At 56.3% G+C, this 17,010-nt stretch overlaps 1 protein-coding gene across 1 annotated transcript in view; it reads left to right on the plus strand.

The window, feature by feature from the left end:
* Positions 1 to 17,010, plus strand: part of RAPGEF3 (Rap guanine nucleotide exchange factor (GEF) 3) — a 32,631-nt gene that overhangs the window by 6,088 nt on the left and 9,533 nt on the right. The window contains exons 2-15 of the mRNA XM_012638491.1: positions 5,805 to 6,017; positions 12,304 to 12,357; positions 12,437 to 12,543; positions 12,752 to 12,873; positions 13,039 to 13,207; positions 13,845 to 13,929; positions 14,270 to 14,330; positions 14,443 to 14,519; positions 14,684 to 14,830; positions 15,245 to 15,357; positions 15,603 to 15,691; positions 15,984 to 16,062; positions 16,274 to 16,424; positions 16,510 to 16,592. Coding sequence (XP_012493945.1) covers positions 5,805 to 6,017; positions 12,304 to 12,357; positions 12,437 to 12,543; positions 12,752 to 12,873; positions 13,039 to 13,207; positions 13,845 to 13,929; positions 14,270 to 14,330; positions 14,443 to 14,519; positions 14,684 to 14,830; positions 15,245 to 15,357; positions 15,603 to 15,691; positions 15,984 to 16,062; positions 16,274 to 16,424; positions 16,510 to 16,592 — 1,550 coding nt within the window. The remainder of the gene's footprint in view (positions 1 to 5,804; positions 6,018 to 12,303; positions 12,358 to 12,436; positions 12,544 to 12,751; positions 12,874 to 13,038; positions 13,208 to 13,844; positions 13,930 to 14,269; positions 14,331 to 14,442; positions 14,520 to 14,683; positions 14,831 to 15,244; positions 15,358 to 15,602; positions 15,692 to 15,983; positions 16,063 to 16,273; positions 16,425 to 16,509; positions 16,593 to 17,010) is intronic.

Consider the following 17,010-nt stretch of genomic DNA (forward strand, 5'->3'; position numbering starts at 1 on the left):
GGGGAAGAGGTGGCAGGCAGGTAGGATGTAGGGTGGTCAGCCCCAGGACAGAGGTACAGGAGTGAAGGGGAAAGTGAGTCTGAGGGAAAGTGGCCGCAACTGGAACTGAGCAGCCATTTCAGAACACTGACCATTCAAGGTCAGACCACTCTTAGGACACACAGGAGACATACACACTCTCTCCTTGAGAGGCAGAAGCTGGGGGCAGAGAGCAGTTAATTTCTGCACATTCAAAGAACACCAAATTTGCCTGGGAGGCAGGCCGGTTCCCCTCCCTTTAGGGGCACCTCCAGACCTGTCCATCTTCTTCCCTGTTCTCCTGGCTTCTCCCACCTTCCCCTACCCTCTCCCCACCCTCCAGCCACCACCATCACCACCACAGGTCTGTTCGGTGATGGCTTCCTCGCCCTTGTCATGCATAGGTAGCTGGAGCATGTACCCACAGGTAGTGTGGGGTCACTGCTTTTGCCTCTACAAGCACCCTGCTGGTCCAAGCCCTGACTGTCAGTCCGGGCTTGCCCACCTCCCCACCTGGGAAGGCAGGAGCCCATCCTTCCTCTGCCTCCATCGCTGCCATAGGGGCTCATGAGTGATTGGCTGTGACCTATTAGTCCTATGAAGGTTTGGCTCAGTGCCCATCAATGTTCCAGCTCCCTGCCTCCACCCCCCACCCCAGGAATGAGCAAGGGAGGAGATGGGGGAACTGAACTGGAACCACCCTTGGGAGGAAGGAGACTGGGCAGGAGTCAGAGGGCTTTAAACCATGCAGAGCCAGGAGGGAGAGAACAGATGAGGATACCGGGGCTCCCTTCTCAATCTCTCCCCACTGTTGACCACCCACGGCCAGTGTTAACTCCTAGGGTTGCTGGGGGAGAGCTGGCTGCAGGCCAAGGTCCCAGCACAGCCCTTCCATCTGCTACTGCTTTATTTCAGAGTTGGTCTCCAAGCTGGCCCTTTTCTGCAGTCCTGCACGAGGTCTGTTAGTGAAAACTCCCTCTCCCCTCTCATTCTCCTTCCCAGCAATCACCCTCAAATGACATAGCTGAGCCTTTGCAGGATAGGACAGAGGAGAAACAGATAGGAGACAAGAAAGTGGCAAGGAGGGAGGGAGATGAAACGAAAGGTTTTAACAACAAACTGGTAAACTAGCTCCTCTCCCTTCCAAGCCGTCCAGGGTATATGCCTGTGGCAGGCACCAGCTGACTTCCCATGGTTCCTGTTCATTTCATTCCCAGCCATAATCATTAAGCACCTACTTTATGTCAGGCACTGTGCTGGGTGGGGAGAGCCAATCAGATTCGTGTGTTAGGGAGATAAAAGATAATTCTGCTAGGCTCTATGGTCCTGAAGCTTTGGGACAGTATCTGCTGCTCAGCTTTAGATCTCCAGTTTACAGCAGAGTTCCTGGCACCTACAGCAAATGTTGTTGAATGAATTAAAGATTGTTTAATGATTCATGTGGCATTGCACAGGAAGGGCCGAGCAAGGCAAGGCTGAGAGTAACAATCATGGCAGGGGGTAGCAGTACAAAAAGTGGTTAAGAATATGGACTCTGCAGTTAGACTGCCTGAGTCTGGCTCTACTACTTACTAGCTGTGTGACCTTGGGCAAGTTACTTCACTTCTCTGCTCCTCAGTTTCCTGACTTGCAAATAGGAATTGTTCTGAGGACAAAAGATGTCTATAAAGTGACTAACACGGTATGGTGCACATAGTAAGTGCTGGAAGAGACCACCATGGGGCTAGAGCAGTTGCAGTGGGGGTGGTATGTAAGGAACCGATATAAAAGATGTTTCCTTGGTTGAATCAACCAGACTTGGTGCCTGACGTAGGTGGGAGAAGGGGGGACCTGCAGTATCAGGTTCCTTACTTAGGCATTGGTGGGGCTTCAGGGAGCAGGAGGCTGAGAGACAGAAGGCAGGAGGAGGGGGTTTTGGACGCACAGAATGTGAGGCTTCCATGGAGATCCAGGAAGCTATGGGTTCACCATGCATAGAGCTCAGCAAAGAGGCCAAGGTGGGGGAAACACAGCCCAGAGTCAAAGCCTGGTCCAAGAAGCCCTTCTCACCCGTCCCACCCTCTTTGACTATTCTGTGGGAGCCTCTGCCACCTGCTGAAGTGAACGGAGGAGGGCTCGAGGGGTTTCATGACCTGGCAGGAGCTCACTGTCTAGACAGACTGTGTCAAGGAGGCCTGCTGCTCAGCTTCCCTGTCTACCTGTTCCCCCCCTTACCCCAGAGCCAGTGCACACAGGTGTGGGGAAATGACCTTGGTGTGGGCTTTCTCCGCTGTGTAGCAGCTGCCAGAATGTTTGAGAGGCAGCATTGAGAGTGATAAAGCACACAGACTTGAAATCACCTGGCTGGAATCACTCACTGCTCCACCACTTCCTAGCTGTGGGACCTTGGGCAAGTCATTTAACCTCTTCATGTCTCAGCTTCCTCATCTGTAAAATGGGAAAACTCTGATAACAATCCTACCTCATAAAGTGATTGTGACAATGGAATCAGTGAATGTTTATAAAAATTGAGAACGGGGCCTGGTGCATGTAAACTATTCTTATTATTATTTATCTGTCCCAACACACCTGCCAGACATCTAGTGACAGTCAGCGGAGGGTGGAGGTTGCACCAGGACATGGCATGACTATCCCCCAAATGACTAACCATCTGGCCTGAATGTCTTCCTCAGACATACTCCCAGTCCCCTGCCCCCTCTGCCTCCACCACATATCTCCTGAGCACTAATCCACTGGCCAGTCCACATCCGGGAATCCTGAGAAGGGAAAAACCTTTCCCACTTGGCTGGAGACTGGTGGCCCTGCCTGCCAGCAATAGAAACAGGGCAGGGGGAAGGTCCAGTCCCTGTGATCTCCTTGGGCTACCAGTGAGCAGATAATCATCCCAGGCCATCTCCTCAGTCTCCCAGAGAGGGGAAACAAGGAGACATGAAAAAGAAGGCAAAGTAGTGTTGAGGGGGAACATAAATGGGGGAAAGTGGGTTTGGGATTTTCCTTTTTACCCATTTGCATGACTTTCCTTGGATCCTTCCCCCCAGGACACACCCCCCCCACATTTCCCTTTCCTTGGTATCTTCTCCTACGTCATGTTAGAAGAATGAATAGAATGCATACAGAATATATGCAGTATGGCATGGGGGTAAGTAGAGCCACAACCTGGATTCAGCCCCACCTCCACCATTTCCTAGCTGTGTGACCTTGGCAAGTTACTTAATACCTCTGAGCCTCAGTTTTCCCATCTGCAAAGTGGGGATAACAGTAGTACCTACCTCATAGGATTGTGGCAGGGGTTAAATACATGGAAAGCACTTGGAACAGTACCAGGACATGATAAGCTTCTGTGGCTGTGCTAAAAGGTCTATAGGTAAGCAGGTGTCCTGCCTCATTCCCAGCATCTTTTCCACCTGTCCACAGTAGGGGTAGCAGGAATGGGAACTAAAGGACTCCTTGCTGACCCCACTGCCAGTCTCAGGAAACTCTCCTGTAAGAAATTCTAGGTCAGGCCACTGGCCCAGCAACCTGAAACTCTCTAATCCATCCCTCCCTCAACTCTTTCTCTCATGCATACCTGCGGCCCCCAGCTTGTTGTCCTTTCCTGCCAGTATCCAGGCTGTTCTTCCTCCTTCCAAACGACCAGAACTTGGGTGAATAGGTTTGGGTCAGATTCATTCTCAGGCTCTCCTCCCTCCCCGGAGGGGCATTTAAAACTCCACCAGTGTTTCTCAAAGTGTGAACACAGCAGATGGCCTGGGGTGTTTATTCAAAACACAGATTTTCCATTTCATACCAATAGGATTGAATCTGAACTTGGGGGGATGAAACCTGCAGTATTAAAATGCAGAAAAATTTTTATACACATACACATTAAAATTGGGATTTTAAACCACAATTAAAATTCCTCTCCCCACTTCAAGAAAATAATCATCGGTGAAGGATAGGGCCTTGGCATCCCAAAGGAGCGGGTAGAGGTTTCTTAGAGATGTTTCTTCCTAAGTCCGGGCAGGCTCAACAGCAAAGGCAATGGGGAAGAGATGGGGCGAAATGTCAATGAGTCCTAGAAAGCCGGGGCGGGGCGTACGCCACCCTCCAAACCCTCATTATCGTCCTGAGCAATCACGGGACGCCACGGGAGCCGCTGTCCCAGGGCCACTGTCTCTCCGCCCTCTCGGAAGCAGGAGTAGGGCGGAAAGGACGGCTCTGGCCACCTGCGCGTTGGTGGAGACTCAGGCCCAGGGAGGTGTGGGGCTCCGTACCAAGCCTGCAACACAGGACTCTGCCTCATCCTGCCCGGCCGCCAGGGAGCGCGCTGGGGGGTGGGCGTGGCCCCCTAGAATCCCCTTCTGTCCTGGAAGCTCCGCCACAACTCCAGCCGCCTTCCATTCCCGAGCGCAGTCCCTCCTCTCCAGCCTCAGTTTCTATACCCCGCGCCCGACGTGTGTGCTGGGGCGAGGGGAGGGGGCATGTGTCCCGGAACGCAACAGTGGGATGCTAGGCAGCGGGATTCCCCACGGGAAAGCCGCCCAATCCCCGCCCCCACCTCCACCCTGCGCTGTTGGAGACCCTGGACCGAAACAGGAGGCAGACGCCCCCGGCCAGGAAGCGGCCCCAGCCCGGATTTCCCTCCCGGGTGGGGCCGCGATGACTCACCCCCCGCCCCCCTTTCCCCAGTTTCCTTGTTTGCATTTCTCCTCCCGGCCACGTGGCGGCGGGGGTAGCCACTCACCGCCCCTGCCGCGACACCCCGGCCGCTGCGGCTCTTGCACACACCTCAGGGCTGCTCCTGCCCCCCGGGGTCCCTTTGGGCTCCGGCTCGTGCCCGCTCTACGTGCCCCAGAGTCGGGACTCCACCCCCAGCCCATGTCCGCCCCTTCCCCTGCGCCCTCCCCTACCGTAAGGCTGGGCGCCTTCTCCCCGCCTCTTCAGCCCGTCCCGGGGAGGGGAAGGGGGCGGGCAGCGCAGGGGGTGTGACAGCTCCCGTCCGGACCAGTGCCAGCTGCAGCCTCGCTTCACTGCCCGGTGCCAGCTGGCTCTTTCGTCTGGGACGAAGGCGGAGGCTCCGGGCTCCCTGTTGCTGGGGGGGCTCCCCCCCACCACGCCCCCAGCCCTTTACTCACCCAAGAGGAGCCTCTCCACCGAACCCTGCATCTTGCTGCTCCGGCAGCCGGTCCAGCTAGGAATTGGCCTTGTTCACTGTACCCAGACTTACCGCCAGCACCCCTCCAGCACCCCTTATCAGAGCTGACCGGCCTCCCTGGGGACCCCCAAGCTTTTTGCTAGAGCCTGCACAGCTGTGCGAGCTTGAGAAGGAACATGAAGGTGGGTAAGGTGGGGTCAGGGTCCAGCAGGAGAGGGCGGGAGAGGAAGCTGACACGGTGGGGAGTTTGGGTGGGAGAGAAAGGGTTGGTCAGGGGTGAGGGAGGAGGGGAGAAGAAGGGTTTGAGCCAAAGCTGCATTTCTGGGGATCCAGTGAGTCCATAGCCTCATACTGGGAGGTGGTGGAGATCCCTGCAGGGGCCTGGACAGTGGGGTGGGGCAGAATTCCAAAGAGGACTGAGAGGGGCCTGATCTTCCCTGTGAGCCAGCTAGAGACCCCTAAGTGCGCCAGACCGGCGGGCCCCAGTGAAGGTCTTCCTGCTCCTCCCCCCAGCTTCTGGCAGGGTTGCAGCACCTCCGCCTGGCCAGTCCAGAGGACTCTAAGGAAGTGGTTCTGCCTGGGGCAGTAGTGCTGTGGTCCAGCTGCCCCAACCCCTGTCCCATGGCTGTCCACCTTCCTCCACACACCATAGGTGGGCTGGCCAGGTGAGAGCCGCTGGCAGGTAGGGCTGGCTCTGGAGGATAGCCCAGCCCTGAGTGCATCGCAGGTGGGAGGCCTCCCTGACGTGGTGCCAGAGGGGACACTGCTCAACATGGTGTTAAGGAGGATGTACCGGTCCCGAAGCTGCTCCTACCAGCTGCTGCTGGAGCACCGGCGCCCAAGCCGCATCCAGGGGCTTCGCTGGGTGAGTACCCTTCACCTGCCTAGGCCAGAGCCAGGCACAAGGGCTGGAGGGGGGCCTGGATTGTGGTTCGGGCATGCTGCTGGTGGCCCAGCTTGCTCTGGGGGCTGGGGGTGCAGAGTGGCACAGCTAGGATGGACAGTGGGTCAGATGAAGCTTGGCTACAGTGTGCGTGGGTGGCTCACACAGCTGTGACATGTGTGTCTGCATGTGTCATGCCCAAGTGTGCCCATTTGGGCACAGGGGTAAGAGGAAAGGAATTTGTCCTTTATCTGTCACCTCTGTGTGCCAGGCATTGAATTAGGTTGCTTGTGTGTTCTCTCCAGGTGGGGGTGTGAGGTGTGGGGGCCAGGTCAAGTAAGGGGTGGGTTAAGCTTGGTTACTGTTCCTGGTACGTCGCCGTGGCAACATTCTCCTTTAGTGAGTGCTAATTTTGCATTTTGTTCTTGGGGTGAGGTGGTTATATGGACACTGCTTGGCATCTGGCTTTGGGGGGCTCAGGGGAGGATTCTGAGAAGTTTGGAGAATCTGAGATGTTGAATCTCCCTTTGCCAGTGAAAACATCTCTGGAAGTGAAAGAATGAAGGAAAAAGCAGGCAGGGGAAAGAATGGTGGGATTGGGGGGTGGGGGGTGGGGCAGGATAATGGCTGTAGGGTCCAAATCAGCAGAGATGCTCTCTCCAACCACCCCAACAACCCAGACTTAATAATTGAGTAGCTTCACCTGAGATTCAGTTATGTGTCTGTTGTGCGTGTACACATGTGTATGTGTGAGAGGAGCCGGGGGGAGTGCCAGGAGGGCACTTGGGTAAAGGGGTGGAGGGAGACCAGGAGTGGGTGACAAACTTGGAAGAGCTCATCTCGTATGGTGAGTCCCTTTGAGTAGAACAACCACCACCTTCTCCCTCCTTTCCCCTACCTTGCCCAGCTGCCATTTATATTACCAAAATATGTGGCTGAGTTGAGGAAACTGAGGCTTGCCAAGATGAGGCGTCCTCTCTACAGTTGGAATTGAGAAGAGAAGCCAGGTGTCAGTCCCTCTGCTCTCCCCCAGCCCTCTCTACCTCGGGCCTTGGGTCCTGCCCCCACACCTCTGGCTCTCTGGGTTGCTGGCAGTAGCTATTGCTTGGAGCCAGTGGGCTGGAACCCTCCCTCCCTTCTTGCCTCTCAGGCTATAATTACTTGTGCATTTCCTGTCCCCCTCCCAGCTTGTAGAAGCAAGGTAGGAGTGGGGGGAAGGTCAGGTGCCAGGACAGTGAGGTCACTGGAGGATCCCCTGGGACCTGCTGTCTGGGAAGGGGTGGAGGAGGCCGCCAGGATGTCTTCCGACTCCTCCAATCCCCCAGAATTTAAAGGCTGGCGTGGGGGGAGGCCGGAAGTGTGGGGGTGAGGGTCGCTTGAGTGTAAATGGGGCCAAAGGCACAGAAACAAGGCACCTCCCCTGCCAGATGGAGGTCAATGACCAGAGGGAACCTAGATTTTTAGGGCTAGAGGCAGCCGGCCGCACCCTCTCCTGATGACCGTCTTTGGGGAACAGGTTTGGGTGGTTTCATTCCACTGTGCCCGTGTTTAAGAGGCTCTGGGTACCTGTGAAGCTCTGCCTTGATGCCTTGATGATGATGCTGCCTTTGGCTCAGGAAGGGCTTCCATGCAGGCACAAGTGCCAGCAGTGAGTGTGCACACACAGGGCGAAGGAGGTGGAGCCCAAGTCCCAGCAGGACAGCACTGGGAGTTGTTCAGGCCAGACCTACTTCTTAGAAAGCCAAGGGGCAAATCCATCAACCTCTGAGAAAAGAGGTCTAAAGAGAGTTCTTTCTGTTCCTACCTAGACCAGGACAAGAGAAAATGAAAGCAGGTTATAGCAAGAGGGCTTGCAGTTAGATACAGAAGAGACTTACCAACTATGTCAAAGGTGATGCTGGAATGGGATGGAAGAACATCTTCTTTGGAAAATATGAGGGGGAGGTGAGATCTTGTCTAATGTCTGGGGAGAGGAGCAAGATCAGGGTGACCTCTGGTGGGTACCACTAGCTCAGGGAAGTTTGGGATGCTTCTCTCTGAGTGATTGTTTTGGGGGAGGTGGCCCTATTCTCTAACTGTTTTAGGCTTTTATCCAACCTATTCAAATAATGGTGGTTATATAGTAGCTAATAGTTATTTAGTAGTTATGTCCCAGGAACGATTGTAAGAGCTTTGCCTTTATCATATCAAATAATCCTCACAACAGCTCCATGATGTAGGCAAATTATGTCATCATCCCCATTTTATAGATGTGAAAACAGAGACACAGAGAGAATAAGTGACAGGGCCAGGGTTACGTAACTGCTAAGTTGCAAAGCTGGGCCTTGGTCCCAGGCAATCTGGCTGTAGAGTTCAAGCTCACAACCACTGTGCTGTACTTCTTTCTCTCTTGCTACAGACGGTAACACTGACACCCAAGGCATCACCCCTCCCTATGCACCCTTCCCCTGTCCCGCCACACACAGCCCTGACCTGGGACCTTAGCCATGGCCCAAGGGAACTGGTCTAACGGGTCCCCACACTGTTTAGCTTTGTACCTGCCCCTCCATCCCAGCTCTGACAGGGAGGGAGGATGGGGCAGGTGACAGTGCTGGTGCCAGGGGAGCTAGCCTCCTCTTCCACTCGAGTCCTTCCCGTGTAGGAATGAAAGGAGGAGGTGGGCAAGGACCTTCCCCTTGACCTGTACCAGCTGCATCTTCCCGACTGAGAGCCCCTCAGTCATGTCAGCACTGAGTGCTGACACTCAGTCATCAGCTCAGAGACAGGGTCCGCTGTGGGACAGCAGTTTTTCACTGTGTCTGGGTAATAGGGCCCTTCGTGAAATACAGTTCGATCACGTCATTTAACATTTACGAAGCAGTTGCTATGAGCCAGGCACTGCTCCGAGTGCTTTATATTATTAACTCATTTGATCCTTATGCCCTGTGGAGTAGTACTGTTACCATCATCAACCCTACTTTACAGACGAGGAAACTGAAGAGAGCTTCAGTAATCAGCACAAGGTCACTCACCCAGGTGGTGATCGACAGCCAGGGTTTGAACCCAAGCATCTGGCTCTGGAGCCCACACACTTGTCCACTGCCCCTGCGTAGTAGCCCTCCCCTGCCCCGTCCCGGGAGGTTCCCATGCACACGAACATTCTCGGGCACAGAGGGGCTGTGATGACAAGCCTATCTAACTTTGTCTAACCCAGCAGTTCCCAAACTTACCTGCCCTTGGAACTTTCTGAGGGCAGAATGCCTCTACTGCCTCTGTGTCCAGGGGACACAGGAACGGCAGGGCATAGTGCTGAGATTAGCACGGCTAGGGAGTCAGACAGGCACGGCATGAGTCCTGGTGCCCTATTTACCAACTGTTAGGGCAGGTTATGTAACCTTTGAGCTTCCTTTTCTCTAGCTGTGGAATGGGATGCAAATCCACTTCCAGGGTTGGCACCAGTAGCAGGAGAATCTTACGTTTCTAAGTAGTTGTGTGACTCTGGATAGCCTACCGATCTCTCTGGGCTTCTGCTTTCCTTGGCAAAATGAGAGGGATCTCATTTTAAGGTCCCTTTCTCGGCGCTGGTGGGCCAGGGCCCTGGTCTCTGGCCTTGTGCGCATTCCCTGGGGGAGGACAGGAAATGACCAGCCTGGCCACATGACCTGGCACCTCCCCTGCTAACCTGCCCTCCCAGACCAGAATAATACCAGGAAGGGAGCTGGTGCTGGAGCCTGGGTCATGGGCACCAAAGGGAGTTGGGGCAGGGACTGGGGCCACCTGCGCATTTTGACATGAACAATAACAAGTCATTAGCACTCAGGCACTGTTTGTTCCGACACAGGGGGCTGGCTGGGTAGCATTCCTGCTCTTCCTCCCTTCCCCAGCTCCTCCTCCTCCTCCTCATTTCCTGTCGTTCAGTCTCCAGGGCTCCGTGTCTGGCACTGGGCTGGGCCCCATGACCCGGGCAGGGATACCCTTGGGACACCTAGTGACTTCCGCCCAGCCCTGGGTCAGGCGCCTGTGCACGCCAGACCTCTGCCTGGGTACACAGTGGCAGGACGCCTGTGCTCAGGGCCCTGCCAGGACCTGGACTGGTTGTACCCCAGAGCCCCAGCCAGGTCATTTTTAGAGACCTGAGGGCAGATGGGAAGGCAGGAAAGAGGTTGCTGGGGAGAGAAAGGGGGAAGGAAAAGGAAAGGGGAAGGTGTGGTGGGCGGAGTGGGACCAAGAATGCCAGCACTGCTGGGTGGGAGTTTGAGTTCATCCATAGCTGTCTGGCTATCTGAGTATGTGTGCCTGAGTTACACAGGCACTTCCCCTCAAGACTGTTGTTTCCTTGTAAGTCACAGAGGACGGCCAATACCTGCTCTGCCAATTTCACATCTGGTCCTATTTATTTATTTATTTACTTATCTACTATTTATTTATTTATTCATTCATTCATTTAGACAGACAGACAGACAGACAAGGTCTTGCTCTGTGCCCAGGCTAGAGTGCAATGATATCATCATAGCTCACACACAGCAGCCTCAGACTCCTGGGCTCAAGCGATCCTTCTGCCTCAGCCTCCCGAGTAGCTGGGACTACAAGCATGCGCCACTGCGCCCGGCTAATTTTTCTATTTTTAGTAGAGATGGGGTCTCGCTCTTGCTCAGGCTGGTGTCAAACTCCTGGCCTCAAGCAATCCTCCTGCCTTGGCCTCCCAGAGCTAGGATTACAGGCGTGAGCCACCATGCCCAGCTGAAATTTTAACATTGTATGTAGTCATTCTTAATAACTTTTCCCCCTATGATTTGCATTTTTATACTATGTTTAAGAAATATTTTCCTACTTCACTGTTAAAGATATTCTATATTTTCTTCTAAATTTTTTTTTTGGAGACAAGAGTCTTGCTCTGCCATCCAGGGTAGGGTGCGGTGGAGTCACCATAGCTTACTGCAACCTCAAACTCCTGGGCTTAAGCGATCCTCCTGCCTCAGCCTCCCGAGTAGCTGGGATTACAGGCATGTGCCACCACACCTGGCTAATTTTTCCATTTTTTGGAGAGATAGGTCTCACTATTGTTTGAGCCTTATGGTCTCAAACTTCTGGGCTGAAGCGATCCTCCCACCTTGGCCTCTGAGAGTGCTGGGATTACAGGCGTGAGCCACTGTAGAACCCTCTGTAGTACTATTTTACATAGGTGCCAGTGAAATCAAAGAGGCGGACATGCTTTGTAAATTGCAAAGTATCCTGCCATTGGGAGTGCTCACAGGGCATCCTGTCAAGAGACGTCCACAAGCTCCAGTTTTCAGGTGGCAGGAAAAAAAGGGTGGTGAGGGGCTTTCATGTCGATGTACCAGGGTAGATAGGCCCGGGGGTTCCAGGTGGCTGGACTGATACCCAGGGCAGGGAAACCTTGTTAACCTATGTTTCTGCCATCAAGCCTGTCCTCCTGAGCCAGTCCTGGGTGTTGCCACGGCCTGACTCACTCTTGCAGCATACGGACTAGCAGCATCTCAGAGAAGAAGGACACCCTCCAGCAAGAGCCCCACCCTATGCTTCCCAGATGAATAATAGCTAACATGTACATACAACCATATGCCAGGCAATGTTTTAAACATTCCATGTGTATTAACTCATTTAATCCTTCCAGAAGCTTATGAGTTGGTATTATTGTGTTTTATTGATTTTATAGATAAAGAAACTGAGGCAGGGAACAGTTAAATCACTTGTTCAGTAATTGGAGGAGCAGGGATTTGAATCCAGAAGTCTGGCTCTGGGATTTGTGTTTTTAACTACCAGGCTGAACCAAGGCCCACAGGGGGCAGGAGACCTGCCCATGGTCCTGAGGTTGGGCACAGAACCTTGGGACCAGGCCTGGGGCCCCAGCCCAGGAGCGGGTATTCCTAGACCTCCTTATCTGTTCACATCCTGGCCTCTTGCAGGTCTTCTTATCTCATGCCCTCATGCTCCTTCCAGCTCCCTCGCTTCTTCTCCGGGGGCAGTTTAACTGGGGTTCCTGGCATATCTGGGCCCTGAGTAAGCAGAACAGGGGTCTTGGGGCTTTCATTTGCAGGGGGTATGGTCCTTAGGTCCAGTCTGGTGATGGGGCTGGAAGGGTGGGAAGAGGCAGCTGCCTGGGGCACAGGATGCTCAGCGAATGTCTGCATATTTGTTGGATGAGCGGCTGAATGGGTGCATTTGGGGTGGGGCCTTGGCTAGGTCAGAGTGATGGAGCAGGGGAGGTGTCCGTGAGCTGGGTTGGGAGGCCTCACACTGATGTGCAAACTTTCCCCACTGCCCTCAGACACCACTCACCAACAGCGAGGAGTCCCTGGATTTCACTGTGAGCCTGGAGCAGGTAGGAGCCCGGGAGGGGTGGAGCTGGGATCGACAGACCAGCACCGTGAGGGTTCAGCTCTGCCCTTCCTCCCTCCAAGGCCTCCACAGAGCGGGTGCTCAGGGCTGGAAAGCAGCTGCATCGGCACCTCCTGGCCACCTGCCCGAACCTCATCCGAGACCGAAAGTACCATCTTAGGCTCTACCGGTGAGTAGAGGCCCTGCCCACCTCCTCTCCCGCCCCCACCATGTTCCCTCCTTTCCCACTCTGCTCCAGGCGCCTGCACCTAGCCCTGCTTCCAGCTGGAGAACTAGGCTTAGGCCTAGGAGGGTGCCTCTCTGATGGAGACGTGTCTTCTCCGCCTACCCTCTTTCCATTGGATTCTCCCTTTTCTTACCTGTCCCTCTTCCCACAGGCAGTGCTGCTCTGGCCGGGAGCTGGTGGATGGCATCTTGGCTCTGGGACTTGGGGTCCACTCCCGGAGCCAAGCCGTGGGAATCTGCCAGGTGCTGCTGGATGAAGGTGCCCTCTGCCATGGTGAGCCCAAGCCCAGGGTGGGGTGTGCTGGGCTGGGCATGCCAGGCAGTCCTGGGAGCAGGCGCCGGTGGGGAGTGCGGAGGGGAGTGGCATTGCAGTGGGGGCCTCATGCCCACACGGCCTCAATTTCCTCTCCTCCCCCACACCTGGGCCTCTGCTTCCCAGTGAAACACGACTGGACCTTCCAGGACCGGGATGCCCAATTCTACCGGTTCCCTGGGCCAGAGCCAGAGCCCACGGGAGCTCATGAGATGGAGGAGGAGTTGGTTGAGGCTATGGCCCTGCTCTCGCAGCGGGGGCCTGATGCCCTGCTCACAGTGGCACTTCGAAAGCCGTGAGTCGGGAGCCCAGCACCCGCCACCCCAGGTCCCGCACAGCACTCAGGTTCCATCGCGTCTCACGTTCATCTCTAAGGGCATCCCTCACTTGGTGCTGAGGGGAGGGAACCTGGCTGGCCCAGGAGACCCAGCCCTGCCCTGCGTTCTGCCGTGGGCTCGCTGTGTGATCTGGTGCCGTCCCGCCACCCCCACTGAGCCTGCTTCTTCCTCTGTAAATGAGGGTGTTGGGCCAGAGGGTCTCTCAGGACCCTTCCCATGCTGAGACACAGTTGTGGCTAAGAGAGGTTGGGCTTTGGAATCTGTGGGCAGGTCTGGGTTCAAATTCCAGCTCCAGTGGTTACTGGTGGGGTGACCTTGGGCATCCCGTGCTAGTTCCTCTTCTGTCAAGTGAGGATCGTGACGCCCGCGTCATGGGGCTGTTGCGAGGGTGGAGTGGGACAATGCATGCACAGTGCTTGGCACGGTTTCTGGCACACGTGCACACTCCGTAAAGGTTAGCCCTCTAGTGACAACAGTCGAGGCTGGGGCGCCGTCTGGCCCCAAGCCTGAGCTGGGCTGGTGGGGTGGCTTTCCTCCCTGGCCCCAAGCCCTCAGTTCCTCACGTGATCCTGTCTGTCCCTCCCACACCTGTAGCCCAGGACAGCGCACAGATGAGGAGCTGGACCTCATCTTTGAGGAGCTGCTGCATGTCAAGGCTGTGGCCCACCTCTCCAACTCGGTCAGTGTCGCCTGTCCCAGTCCTGCCCTGTCCCCAGGAATCACCTCTTCTCGTGACTTCATGGAGGCTCGGCCAGATGGCAGTTCCCTACCCTTCTGTTGGTCACCTGGAATTTTCAGTCTAATTTCTTGCCCCAGCACTGCCCTGCCTGAAAATTCTTCTGCCTCTTTTAGCCCATTTTCTCCACTTGCTTTGTCTTCTGCTGAATCCCGGAAACACCTGACCTGGCCACATCTCTGTCCCCCAGCACTCCTGTCTTTGGACCTAACCTCCCCCACCCTAGCCTGGCCTGTCTTCACCTGAACTTGCGGCTGCTAACCCTCCTCTCCCTGCCCTGCAGGTGAAGCGGGAGTTAGCTGCAGTTCTGCTCTTTGAGCCCCACAGCAAAGCAGGGACCGTGTGTAAGTTGAGCAGGGGACCACAAACTGGGTACAGGGCCTGGATGTGGGTAGAGGCCATGAAGGAGGAGTGGCGGGTGCCAGGAGGGCCGTGTCTGAGCTGTGCATCTCTCAGTGTTCAGCCAGGGGGACAAGGGCACCTCGTGGTACATTATCTGGAAGGGATCTGTCAACGTGGTGACCCACGGCAAGGTAAGCCCTCCCAGCCTCCTGCCCCAGCTCCCTGGGTGGTAACTGCTTCCTGGTCCCCATCCTCATGGGCCGTGCCTTTGCCGGCTCCTGTCTGGGTTCCCTGCCCTGGGCCTGTCCTGGCAAGGGCTAGGGGTGGGGTGGCTGTGACGGAGTACTGGCTGCAGGGGCTGGTGACCACGCTGCACGAGGGAGATGACTTCGGACAGCTGGCTCTGGTGAACGATGCACCCCGGGCAGCCACCATCATCCTGCGAGAAGACAACTGTCATTTCCTGCGTGTGGACAAGCAGGACTTCAACCGCATCATCAAGGTGCTGCTGCTGGGGGTGGGCGGGGACACGGGTCCAGAGATTTGTGTAGGGCAAGGACCAGGGAGGGCCTGTGAGGGGCAGGGAAGGTAGGAGATGGAGACGGTAGGAGGGGACCATAGCCCTCGGTGTGTGAGGAGGTGAAGCCCGTGGCACTCTGAGCGGGCTCTGCAGGACCAGTGACCTCAGGCTGGGTGTGGGAGGCCAAGGGGGTGGGGGCTAGGCTGCAGGGGCAGGATCCACAGGGGGAAGGGGCTCCCACCACGAGGCAGGGGAGGCAGAGCCAAAGCCTGGCGGGCGAAGGGCAGAGGGCCTTTGTGGGACCCCCGTGGGGTCAGGGTCCTGAGCGGAGGAGGTGGATGAAGGGTCCAGAGCAGAGCCATGGTGTGCTGAGCACCGGGCGTGTCTGTTCTGCAGGACGTGGAGGCAAAGACCATGCGGCTGGAAGAACATGGCAAAGTGGTGCTGGTGCTGGAGAGAGCCTCTCAGGGCGCTGGCACCACGCGTCCCCCAACCCCAGGCAGGAACCGGTAACACGCCCACCTTGCTGCCTCTCCTGCTGTCTCTCCTTCCATTTCCCGGTCTTTGCACCCTTCCACTGTGTCATTTCCCTGCCCCCTGGGATTAGGATGCACCCCTGGGTCAGCCTCCCCCTACCCTAAGTGGGGAGAGGGCTGGCAAATCGGGAAGAGTGATGTGATTGATTGTTGATGTCTGCCCTGGAGTGGGAGTGGGGAGCAGTACCGTTAGTGCTATGGAGTAGCCGTTTCCCTAGGTATACGGTGATGTCTGGCACACCAGAGAAGATCCTAGAGCTTCTGCTGGAGGCCATGCGGCCGGATTCCAGTGCTCACGACCCCACAGGTATGGGCAGCAGCCACCCTGCCTGCTCTCTGACTCGTTGGGTGCTCAGTGCAGCCTGGGAGAGGGCCAGACATGTGGCATCTGCCCTCATCAGGTGCTGGATTGATCCATACAGCCAGTTGGCAGGAAGTCCTTTTACCTATGCTCTTGGCTTGGGGGGAGCGCTGTCACAGGGCTGGGCGTTGCTGGTGCCTTGCTCATGGCGGCACGTGGGGAGGGCCCCTCCAGCTGTCCCTATACCCGTGCTCACCAGACTTGGCCTCTGAATTTCCTCCTGCCCCCTGCCCTACAGAGACGTTCCTCAGCGACTTCCTCCTGACCCACAGCGTCTTCATGCCCAGTGCCCAGCTCTGCGCTGCCCTCCTGCACCAATATCCTCCCAGCCCCAGGGGGATGTTGTGCATAGGGTTGGGTGGCATGTGGAGGGTAAGCCTCGCCAGCGAGGGTGTGCTGAGCCCTCCGAAGAGCCGGTCTCGTGCCAGGCCCAGCTAGTGTGGGGGCCCTGGGCATCCTGCCCCTCCTTTGCCTGAGGTGTGGAGGGTGGCCCAGTTGTATGTTGTGGTTCCCTTGACTGGTGCCCACCTTCCATGCGGAGCCCGCGGGAGGCAGCGAGCAGGAGTGCAGCACCTACATCTGCAACAAGAGACAGCAGATCCTGCGGCTGGTCAGCCAGTGGGTGGCCCTGTATGGCTCCATGCTCCACACTGACCCTGTGGCCACCAACTTTCTGCAGGTACCTGGGAGTGAGGCAGGGCTGGGCTGGGCCGCCCGGGCTGGACGCAGCCACGGCCATGTCAGTGAGTCTTGGCTCTTTGTAGAAACTCTCAGACCTGGTGAGCAGGGACACGCGGCTCAGCAACCTGCTGAGGGAGCAGTGGCCGGAGCGGCGACGGCACCACAGGTTAAGCTTTGACTCTACCTTAAGCGTCATGTCCGCAACTCCTCGGGGGCCGTGAGCACACGCTCTGGGGTCAAGCACCTGGCCTCAGAGCCAGGCTGTGCCACTTATTCAGGGTTGTTCTCTGTCCCCTTGCTGGTCACCCTCACACCACGTGTCCATCCATCCTCATGCATCATCTGCTCATTCGCACATCCTGGCATCCTGAATGCACCTGCTGTTCTCACTCCCTCCCTTCGGCACACGTTTATTAACGAATGCCCCCAGTGCCAGCTCCCGCCGGCCCCGCCCGGTACAGTTCCTAGAGTTTGCCTTGGGGTTCCCAGACATTCCCGTGGGGGCAGTGCCCCATCAGAGACACTGGGCCCGTGTTGGCCTTGGGAAAACACGGACTCCAGGGGCCCGGGCTCACAGCCCAGTT

Source organism: Propithecus coquereli, unplaced genomic scaffold (genome assembly GCF_000956105.1).
Source record: "Propithecus coquereli isolate 6110/MARCELLA unplaced genomic scaffold, Pcoq_1.0 Scaffold13, whole genome shotgun sequence".
Lineage (NCBI taxonomy): Eukaryota > Metazoa > Chordata > Mammalia > Primates > Indriidae > Propithecus > Propithecus coquereli.